This window comes from Musa acuminata, chromosome BXJ3-4, assembly GCF_036884655.1.
Source record: "Musa acuminata AAA Group cultivar baxijiao chromosome BXJ3-4, Cavendish_Baxijiao_AAA, whole genome shotgun sequence".
Classification (NCBI taxonomy): Eukaryota; Viridiplantae; Streptophyta; class Magnoliopsida; order Zingiberales; family Musaceae; genus Musa; species Musa acuminata.
This window is the reverse complement of record NC_088352.1, coordinates 33,260,229-33,271,930: the sequence shown is the minus strand read 5'-3', so window position 1 is coordinate 33,271,930 and position 11,702 is coordinate 33,260,229. Positions and strand designations below refer to the sequence as shown.

At 35.5% G+C, this 11,702-nt stretch overlaps 1 protein-coding gene across 1 annotated transcript; it reads right to left on the bottom strand.

Annotated features, from left to right (window-relative positions):
• Positions 1-4,082: 4,082 nt before the first annotated feature.
• Positions 4,083-7,716, bottom strand: LOC103982016 (uncharacterized). Its single transcript, XM_009398808.3, has 3 exons — positions 7,118-7,716; positions 4,736-5,057; positions 4,083-4,590 (listed from the first exon to the last, which is right to left on the bottom strand). Exons 1-3 carry the CDS (start codon positions 7,639-7,641, stop codon positions 4,372-4,374), a joined length of 1,065 nt encoding a protein of 354 aa, XP_009397083.2. The 5' UTR covers positions 7,642-7,716; the 3' UTR covers positions 4,083-4,371.
• Between the last annotated feature and the right edge of the window lie 3,986 nt (positions 7,717-11,702).

Here is an 11,702-nt window from a genome sequence, read left to right as displayed (position 1 = left end):
AGAACAATAATTAGATTTTATTTACCACATGTATAATCAATAATTCATATGAGAAAACTATAAAACTAAACCATAATTTATATTTTTTTAATCAAAGATTAATTCCAATCAAATAGTCAAAATATAATCATGATTAAATTCAATCATAATTATAATGAACCATATTTATCAATTTTACAATTGAGAGTATAAATTGAAATTCTGTAAAATTATAAATATGTTGTCAGGACATAAATTGGAATTACTAAATCTATAAAGGACAGAACTATAATTTGATAAAACTCTAGCCTCGAGGGTAAAATCATAAATATGATAAAAACCCTAATCTGCCTGTGCTACCTTCGCGTACGGCGTTGCCGTTGCCCGCGCACAGTCGCTGCGATGGTTCTTGCTTGCGTCGCTGCTGCCTATGTGTGCGGAGTCGCCGCTACCTGCACGTGCGGCACTGCTGTTGCTCGCGCACGGCCACTGCGACAGTTCCAGCCTGCACGCGGTCACTACCGCCGCGGCACTACTGTCATGGGGCTGCCACTACCTCTACGTGCGGCCGCTGCAATGGTTCCTGCCCTCGTGCAACAAAATCGTTGGCTGTACGCAATTGAAGCGATCAAGGATGATCATTTATGCATCGAAACCAAAATAATAGATTTAATATATTTAATCTCAAGAACCTAGGCTCTAATATCAATTGTAAGCATAAAAATATGTAATATGTTAAGTTAAATATGGAAATAATATTTTATGCTAGGATTGAAATTAAATACTTAGATCTAATTTAACGATGCGTACCTTATTAGATCCTTTCTCCTCTTTTTCCTATCCTTTCCTTTCAAAGGACCACCTTTGATGGTAGAGTTGAGGAAAAACTATAATCGACTTCTATTTATAGGCGAGAGCAAGGGTCTAGGATAAGATATTAGGAGATTTTCTCACATCAATGTTATCTCTTAAAGAATCATACTTTAAATCGACTTGGCTAAAATATTTCATCAGAATCCAATTAATTATATTATATATATCTTATCCAATTATAAAGGACCACAAAATCTAACACGTTCATTATATATCAATGCTCTTTGAAGAGAGAGTTAATCATATATATCAATTGGTAACCTCGCATCCTGCAACTCAACTCCAAAGAAGAAATTGTGAATCTAGCGTGACATCAATAATTCAAGTAATAAAACTGTAATCAAATCAAATATTTAATTTAAAAATCAATTTTTATTTCCCTACTTTTCATTTAGGAAATATTAATCTTATTTTCTTGTTTGTTATTGTGAATTAGGAAACGACTATTAAGTATTCTAAATAGGATGATATTATATTTGTTAATATATTAAATAAAAATAATTCATATTAAATAAATATACAAAATTAGAAAAAAAAATTTTAATGAAGGCTTATCACCTCCTTGGAGGGATTTAGAGAGAGGAACGAGAAGTTACATTCTATTGAGGAGAGAAATGTTTTCTATCTTTCTAAAAAAATAATTTTTTTTATTTTGATTCTTTAAATATTAAAAATTTTATTGTTTGAAAATATTGATCAATCTTTTAAATATCAAAATTTTTATTGTTGCATTAAAATCTATCAACTAAAGTTTTTATAATATTATTGAACCCCTATTTAAGGTTTTTATTTTTGAATTTAAAATGCTAAAGTTTTACATATTTTGTGTTTTAAATATATGATATTTCTTGGTATTACAACTTATTTTTTAATCTTATCTAGATTAAAATTTTCTTCTTAGATTAAAATATGTTATCTAAAATTATCGATATTCTTTGATATAAAATTTAAAATATGTTATTTCGAATGGTTTAAAATTTATTTGACTAGATTAGGTTGAAATTATGTATGTATTGAAAGTATGATTTCTAATTTTTGTTGAATTTAGAAGGTTATTTCTTCGTATTAAAGCTTATCTCCTAACCTTATTTTTAATGTGTTGTTATGTTTTTTTTTCTTTATATATAATTGTTAGTGAATATATATTGTCATAATTCAGTATGAAATTGGATAAAAATTGAGTTGAAATAGCTTGCAAGTCAAGCCTAACTCATAGGTCAAGTCATAGCCCATTGGTTAGGCCCACTCAATAGACCAGACTTAGCTCGTAGACTAACTCAACCCAGCCATCATGGGCAATCACGTGCGATGTACATGACCAGTCCACAAGCTAGGCCAGCTTGGTGTGATGCATACATAGTCATGTAGTATATATGACTAGTATATAGACTGTCTTAGCTTAGTCTAATATTATTATTGGATTTGAGTTCAAACATTAATTAAATTAAATCAAACTTGATTAGTCTAGATCGATTCAGGGTGATTTTGAATTGATTAACTTATTCAAGTCAATTTTACCTAATTTGAACCTAATCTAGTCTAAATTAGTCTTAAATAGTTTCATACTAGTTAAATAAGGATTAAATATCGGTTCAACTAGGTTCTAATTAAATCATTTAATGTGATTGATTGAACTAGGGTTCAAGTCAATTGAGGGCTAATTAATAGTCTTTGATATGAATGATATTTAAAAAAGATATTTTTGATGTGTTAATTCATCCTGACATAAACATGACCAGTATGAGATAATGTTATTATTTTGCCGAGGACAAGCAGGATAATTCTCTTCAGGGATTAGCGGGCCATAAGATATAGAGACTGAATGGTTCCTTCATCCATTATTGAGAGGAATGTGTCTCCACGGTGAGGGACGTCACTTCATCCGCTATTGGGAGAATACAAACTCATCCCATAGGATAAAGCTTTTCTATCTACTATTGAGGAAGTGCTTCTTCGAGTATCTAATATATGCTAATGGGATAATTGATTTTTGATCGTGTATTCATTTTAAGTTGATTTTTGAGATTCCTATTCAATATTGATTTTTTTTATTTTTGATTTTCAGAGCAACCTCTCACTAACATTAAATGAGATTCTAATGAAAATCAAATATTTCTTTAATGTTAGGTCGAGCCACTTAGATAATTTTTTGAGTTAATATCACTGCATTTACTTTTTTAACTTATGATTATATGAATAAATGAGTTGTAATAAATATTTACCTATTTAACTATGAATGTGTGGAAAGATGTGATTAAAAAAAAATCCGAGCAAAACACTGCTTGTCAAAGGACGGAGGCACCAACAAGATTATGATTAGTTGGAAATATAACATGCAAAATACACCCAGCTCGTGAAATGCAAGCAACGACTTCGATTGAGACAACACAAAATTTGTGAAGAAACAATGCAAGCAACGACTTCGGCACACAATTTGTGGAGTAGGGGGAATAGGCATTGGCTATACGGAGGAATATCCATAGAAATCATGTGTTCGACCTGCTCGGTCGGAATTGGATTCAGTTTCTAATAAGAAAAAGGAAGAGGAATGTAACTGAAGAAATCTAATTCGCTGTTATGACTAGGCTATATTAACTCGTAGTGGCGTCCTTGTGAAACCTTCACGGTCGGAAATGTACCTTTTGGACAGGCGGGGATGATGGATAGTCTGTCTCTCTGTGCCAGGGAAAGAGAACAGCTATTCGCCTTCCTCAAAATGCAATCCTTTTAGACCTCTCGATATTTCCCTTCTTTCGTTGGCCTTCTGTTTCTTCTTCAATCCGACTGGTCGGTCGGTTGCTTGGTTGGTTGTTCTCACCAATCTGATATGGTGTCCTCAGAACCTGGTTGACCATTTAGCCAAAATCTTCTCCAAATGAAGAACCAAGTTACACAATCCATTCTCTGCCCCGGCAGTTCATTACTCGATTTGCCTTCTCTCATTCTATCCAGATAAAACAGTGTGAATATTAATTAATGAATGCAGGAGATACATTTATTCATGTTTTCATCAAAACAACAATATATATTATATATATATACATGTTTATGTATATGTATCAATGTCCAAATGATACATGTTTCATGCTACTCACATCCTCCAAGTCACTCTTCTGAGAAGAATTAGACACCAACCAGTCACTTATTTCAAAGGCAACCCGCGCCTCCCCCCCCCCACCCCTCCCACTCAAAAAACAAAAAAAATCGCACAGCATTCAGCTAACATGGAATGAAAGAAATCAAACTCAAAAGACCTTTATGGTCTCAAAGCACACCAAGAAGTGTTCAACCCCCAATAAAAGTCATGTAAGAAACCACCATGGCCTTCCACTACCACTGCAAAACCTTGTTGTAGGTACAGCCAGTCGATTCCCGACGTATAAATAAGGGAGCTGTGAAGGCTCAAACAGATGAGTCTTTGCTAATCCTTGATATGAAGAAGCAAAAGCAGCACTCAGTTATGCGCCGGATGAAATCAAGAGGATACAAACCCAATCAACTGATAGCAACCACGCGGAACTAGGAGAAAATCCAAGACCAGATTTTGTATAACAAGGCAAGAACAAGCATTGCTAACAGTTGATCCACTAAGGAGATCGTCTTTGCTCCACAAGCAGGTTCATGAGACAAAACCAGAGGAGAGCACATGTATTCGATGGAGAATGAAGGACTCGAATCACCTGTCGGCTGAAATAGTATCTCCCCTGAGGCACTATTTAGTTCTCCATTGCACCATTCCTGAATCACAGGAGAAAGCTACTCAATAGACAATTTCTGCCTAAATCATCATACTTCTCATGGTCGCTGCTGGATGGGCAACAACCCTGTTTTAACCATGACTATTCTGGTGAGAGATTAAATCGACGATCACAAGCGAAATTACCTGAAGTGGTTTACCAAAAGTAACTAGTATGTCGCCGGCCGGCATCCCAAAAATAGCAGAGCCCTCTGACCGACGGATGCAAAAGTCTTCATCGTATCCAGAAATGTGGAGACTCAAAGCATGAGAGTGAAGCGATTTTGGGTCGCTCAACTCCCTCATGTTGTTTCTGCTATGATGAGATTCATACTTTCTCAGACAGAGGACTGACTGAACCTTGCCAATTCTCTTGGAGGGTGTTTGACTCGCAACATGTTCAGAAAGAATCTTGGCAATGCACTCCCCAACGGTTTCCATCCTAGCAGCAACATTCTCCATTGTATCCCTGAAAACAACACCGCCGTGTGCCAATGAAATCTATCTTCCACTTCATGATAACAAAGAAATGGCTGCGAGAGTGTTTTTTGGAGTAAATAAAAATGCTGTTTTTGTGGCTCTCTAAATCCTGTTGTAGCCTGACTAAATCTGCTAATATCTTTCGCTTGGCTTGCCCTGGACTGTGCGTTGTCCCCAGGGGCTTTGTTCTTTCTACTCTTCTGTAAAACGAATTTGGCTGGGCGTCCACACCCTTTTCTTGGAACAAGCAAGAAGATAATGTTCCAAATTGCAGAGGTTACATTCCAACTTGATTTTTACAAAAGAGCAAAGTAGAAAAAAAAAGGTTGGGGAAAGTTGCAAAGATTTCAGAGATATAATCTTGGGATGTCTACAAACACACTGAATCAGAGATGAAGCTTTGCATATCACTCTTATAGTTAGCAAGCTCTCTTGCTTCTTCCTGTTTCTTCTGTACTCGTTCTCAATTATTTATTTTTCTTAGAGAATATATATTTTTATTATCTTCCTTCTTTCCTTCTGTTTGTTTTCGTATTATTTGCTCATTTCAAACTTATTAAATAAATCCTAGTATTTTTTCCCTGGATAAGCTAACCAGAAATTAAGAAGAAAGAAATATATATCATTTTGCATTGAACAATGATCATGAACTGGGAACATGATTGACAATCCATTGAGCTGATCAAGTAATATGTGAAATCTCTATGCATCGGATTTATCAGTTCTGGGAGAAGCTGGAAGGCTAGGATCACTACAAGAATTAGTCTCAAAAGACTTCAAATGAAAACAAGATTAACATCAAAGTAAAAAAAATAAAATATGAGAGAATAAGAGAGAAAAATAGGAACCGAGGGAGAGAGACCAAATAGGATGACTTGGAGAGGCCAACAGTATACAAGAATGGAAGTAATTCAAGTCAATAAATTGGCTTTTTCTTAACATGACATTGTTGTATATCCTTGTAACCACAGGCACCAGACCAAGCCACTACGATCCCTTTTGCCGATCTCTAAAATGGTAAAAATCTGTCCAACGGCACTCGAGCCACAATGTCGAGAAAGACATGGATCTGGAATCCATATATCACAATCATATGATTCAGACGTGAACAATCATCGCAAAAGCACTTTGCAAAAAGAAAGTGTAGAATTGATATGTGATAGGAAGCCTAGATATGTGACACATTACCTAATTCTCTTAGTTACCCTTTTTAATTGCATTAACAAGGCAAGAACCATGCACATTAAGTCGTCAAATAAAGAGAATTATATAAATAGTTTATTTCAGAATCCTAAAAGAACTCATAGGTATGACCATATGATCCAAGTCTTAAATTTTTATGTGGCTAGACCAACAGAAGGAGATGTACACATAAATAGATCAGATATAGTTGCATGAGTGTAATCATATGCTATATCCAATAACTACAATCGTATCATAAATATTTCAAGCATTAATCATCTCGATCAATGGCAAAATATAACGATCATAACACAATGAAAGCTTTTATAAAGATAGCATAATTGGTGTTAGAAAGAAAAAACACATGAAAGACATCAGAATTTTAAAGTTGCTCAAAAGACCCATCATAAAATTTAGGCTTTGCATCAAAGAAGAACAAGAGAAAAAGATGAACTAATTACAAAATACCTCATGTAATCAATCACCTTTATCTTGATTCTTATATTTTTCAAAAGTTACATTAAGATATCTATAATTACGAAAATAAAATATTTAATCCATTGTTATTTCTTTTTAACTTTGCATAGGAATCTCAATATTTCACTTTCATAAATATAAATATCCTAATATAATTTTTAAAAATATAGAAATTGAAACGTTAAAAATAACTAATTATAAGAAATAATCTATAATTAATCTGAAAATGATGACGATCGATCCATTTTAATCTATACTATGCTGGCCCTTTTTAGAAGAAAACAAATTTATTTGGTAAGCCAGGCACCAGTTTTATTAATTAATAAGCAGCGATATTGGATCAATGCGTGGATTTTGTTAGGTATTGCTTTGATGATCAATATATCGCACCTGAGGATCCGATAGGAATTGGGCCACATCCGCTGAAGGAGCCGCTCCGTCTCCGGGCTCCGCAACCGATACCAATAGAACTCCTCGCCGACACCATCCCTCCGCCCGAACCACCGCTGCCCCAGCTCCCCCTTATTTTTATCCGCCTCCGACGTCGCGAACAATGGGGCACCAGCCTCAATAGCCGCCCTGGCTTCCTCGACCAGCGACGTCTCCCCGCAGGCCACGCGCACCGCTCCCACTTCAGACGCAGCCGCGAGCACCCTCCGTATAACCGACTCATCGCCGGATACGAGCGATGTGAGGTCAACCTCCGGCGGGACCTTGAGCGGCGACCGTGACGGATAGTAGGATCCCGGGAGTGTGAGGTCGGGGACGCGGAGCGAGCCATCAAGGTATTCAGAAAGGACTTGATCGTCGACAGCGGCAGATCGCAGGCCCTTCCCGGTGGCGATCGGGGTCGGAGGCGGTGCGCGGAATCTATGGCTCCGCGCCCCCATCGGGTTCGTCGTGGTCGTTGCCATCGAACAGCCAAGCGATCTCCCAACGAACGTGAGAGAGAGAGAGGAATTCGAATTCCTCGGTCATAAGTAGAGTGGTCCACCAGGTGCAGCCGTCTGATTTCGAGATGGACGGTAGATATAATATATATATGTATATATATATATATAAAATATGCTACAAGTATATATATTATTCAATTGAATTTTAAATTTATGACTTATCGTATAATTGAAATTTATTCACAACTAAATTATCTCGATGCCATTGATTTCTTAAATTCTTAAATAAAATTCTTCCAGATGTTCGATCTATTGAAACAACAATAGAGACCGAGTCCACCACCACCCAGGAGTGCTTGGGCATGCATGCAAAAAGGTTTTAGCGGTGCATGGCCTTGAATCAGTTTCACTGTAGCAAGCCAAGGGTGGGATCTGATCGATGGCGATGCAGAGAATACATACTCTATTCACGGACAGGATGGTAAAGCAGGAGGCTATCAAAGCGGCGCCGTTGATCGTAATTCTGAAGCAATGGAAAGAAGAGGCACTATTACTTTATAGAAAAATTGATACGGAAGACTTTAAAAAGGTGGTGGGTTGTCTCCCACGATGCACGTCTCGCTAAAAGAAAAGTAATGCTTCTGTCGTAGTTAGATATGGAAAGCACAACCACCACCCATCATCGCCTATCATAAGAAAATTGATTTCACATCTCCTTTTCTTTTTGTTTTTCTTCTCTTGTGTGGACCTTAAAAATGTGGTCTTTTGTCCTCACCGACACATACATGTTTACGAGGTTGAACTCGTAAGCGTACGTACGTCCGAAGGTGAAACTGAAACATAAATGTGATTATATCAAATAGTAGAGTATAATAAGACTATATTGCATGTGTTTATATAAATACAAACATGCCACAATCTAATCTCATGCGCAGCCCTGATATGTCCCCAAAATTATGGTCTTCTCGTTTCGATTGACGATGATCCAACAGTACTCTCCGACAATAATATCAATCCGAGCACTACAAGACCATATTGCATGTCTATAAACACAGACTCCACACAATCCATCCTTAGGTACAACCACGATTTATCCTCAAAATTATGGTCTTTTGGTGTCGATTTATGGCAATCCAACCATTCTCTCCAACAATGACGGCGACCCAAAATCAAAACTTATATGTGTTTTTTTCCAAGAAAATTGCATATTCCCTCCTTAGGTAATCTTCTCATCTCATCTGGGTCATGGACTTGCACGTTTAGGTCTTTGAAGTTTCAAAATTAAAACAACGTAATCCCTACTATCCTATCCATGTCTTTGACAGAAAAGTCTCGAACATGACATCATATATGAAAGTTATAGTTAAATGAAGGATAAAATAGTCATTTCAAACCTTCACCAATCATACAAAGTGTTGAGATTTTATTTTAAACATAAAAATAAAAATAAATTTTTTTATTTATTTCCTTTAATTATTTAATGGTGTTCATTACTCTTTGTTGATTTATTTGATGTTTTTAATGATAATTATAGGTTATGATTACATATAGAAGTATCATTATGACCTTTTAGCGGTTATAGATTCTACTCTTCCATATAAAGTGAATATATCGCTTGGTTTATAAGAAAAATACATCTCTTCTCATTTCTTATATTCTTCTGACTAAAAAACTTTTCTTCTAAATTTTTCTTAACATCTTTCTTAATTCTATTACTCATTTTTTAACTTTTGATACTACGTGAACCTCCATGTCGTTGTGTGCAAAGAAGAAATCTCGGTATTATCTTTGAAAAATAGATTTAACCATAAACCTAGACAAAGGGGTGGAATCATTCCTAGCATCAAATACAATTTTGGATAATATCTAATTCTTTATTATTTCTTATTTTTTAATTAAATCAGATTTAATTTTTATTATTAAGTTTTTATCTTAACCCAAAGAGATCATGCATCAGATTAGAAAGATCGAACATTGCGCCAAGAAGATTGATTGTTGTAGGAGTTCAACATGTCGATAGATTGGGCAATACATCGAAGGAAATGACGATACGTTGGAAGTTCGAATGAAATGCCGGATGAACTAATAACATGCCGGACAATGTAGGCTTCATGATTATTAAGTTTTGATCGAAGTAGTTTAGAGTCTAATTGAGTTAGTTTCAAGTGTAATTATGTCAATTTAATTAGGAGCCCATTGGGTCTAAATCTAGGTTGAATTAGGCCAATTTAGTGACTTAAGGTTGAGCTAAGCGGTGGCACCCTTAGCCCAAGCGATAGCACTACTAACCTAGGCAATGGTACCACTTATGAGTTGGAAAGTACGTATTATTCTTTTTCGAGAAACCCGACGATAGTACTACTAGGGTCAGCGGTACATGGTGTCAGGTGGTAGTACCACCCAATCAAGTGGTGGTATCACTAGAACACACTCTCTCAAGCTATGTCGGGCAGTAGTACCACTGGAGCCCTAGTTCCCAAGCTTTGTCAGGCAATAGTATCGCCCAACACAAGTGGTGGTACCATTAGTACCCAAAAATATAAGGATTTAAATTTTTTACTTTATTTTTAAAGCCATTTGGGACTTATAAAACCTCACTCATGTTTGCTTGACAAAGCATGGAAAGCTTATGATTTTAAAGTATTGTAAACTCTTGAAAAGTGTTGAGTCTCTTTCTCTTTAAGTTTATAAGTTATTCTCAAGGAGGTGTGAGGTCTTTTATAAAAAAGGGGTGTAAAAGTTCTCTCCTAAGCTTGTGAAAAAGAGAGAGTTGTAACAAGGATGGTTGATCTTTGCTCATTGAAAATAAGATCGATAGTGAAAGCTAGTGGTCTCGAATGAAGAGGAATAGAGAATGAACATAGGTTGGGATGATCAAGCCACTATAAATCTGGTTTGCATTTCTCTCTATATTTTTTTCCTTGCTATTACTGACTGATTTAGTTGTTCACTACTATTACCCACATTTCAAGTTAAATACATTTTTGATACATATTTTTCAATCAAAATTTTGGAATCGAAACTTTATGTCAATTAGTATCTTTACGATCCTAACAATCATGACTCCTCCCCTAATTAGGTGATTTATATCATATTGAATCTTACTTTGAAGTTGAGGATTCTCAATAGCTTCTTTAGAGTATTATCTTATTAAACTTGATTTATACCCTTTATATTTAATTCAGAAAGCATCTATGAAGCCTCATCGGTTGGTAGTAGACTTCTTCTTGATGATAATATCTTCTTTAAGAGGATTCTCTTAGTCGGACACCTAAGTGTTCTAAAGATAATGTCTCCTTCAACTTTTTATATGAAATTGATGGCTCAAGCATCTTCAAATTCTTGATATTCACAACTGAGTATATCTATATGAGATGGGCTTTAGCTTCTTTTCTTCTCATTTGAGTCTTTCTTACCTAAGGTGTAGCCAAACAAGATCTCCTTCATAGAATTATTTTTTGACATAGTATCAATTGTGTTATTCTTTGTATTTCTATTGGCTTTACTAAAATTATTTCTTAACCTTTTCATGCACCGGATATTCTCCAAAAAAATTTTGGGCTTATTTGTGTTACATTGCTTTTGTCGAAGGTAATTGATTTTGAATCGATCACAAACTATAGGTCAAAAGAACTTTGATATAAATAACTTAAGCATACCTCAAATAATGATTTATTGTAGAATTATATATTGCCTGGTTGAAAGCAAATTGAAGGTACGATAGGATTTCATCCCATGTCTTGGGAGTCGAGAGTTATATTCTCAAAGGAGATGAACCATGGTATAGTTCACTATTGATAACAACTAAGATTTTCCTTGATAATAGTTAAGATTTTTCCAACTACATGAGGAAATATCATAGCTCTTTTGAGGGAAATCCTCCTTCCTAACGTATATAAATAGGGAGCATGATATCAAACATAAATAATATCTTCTTTATTTTATTTCTAACATGATATCATTTCATTTCTCATATTCTCCTTCACCTCTATCTTCAGCTCCTCCTTTAACCCTATAGCTCTCGACTCAACATGGATGGGTAGATATAAGCTTATAGGAGATGCACATAACACAATGGTCCT

What these genes read in the sequence shown, in the direction of transcription:
- LOC103982016 (XM_009398808.3), bottom strand. Translation starts at nt 7,641, where the DNA reads ATGGCAACGACCACGACGAACCCGATGGGGGCGCGGAGCCATAGATTC. An exon ending in AATTCCTATCGGATCCTCAG is followed by an intron (nt 5,058 to 7,117) that starts GTGCGATATATT and finishes TGTTGTTTTCAG; the next exon opens with GGATACAATGGAGAATGTTG. An exon ending in CTTTTGGTAAACCACTTCAG is followed by an intron (nt 4,591 to 4,735) that starts GTAATTTCGCTT and finishes CCTGTGATTCAG; the next exon opens with GAATGGTGCAATGGAGAACT.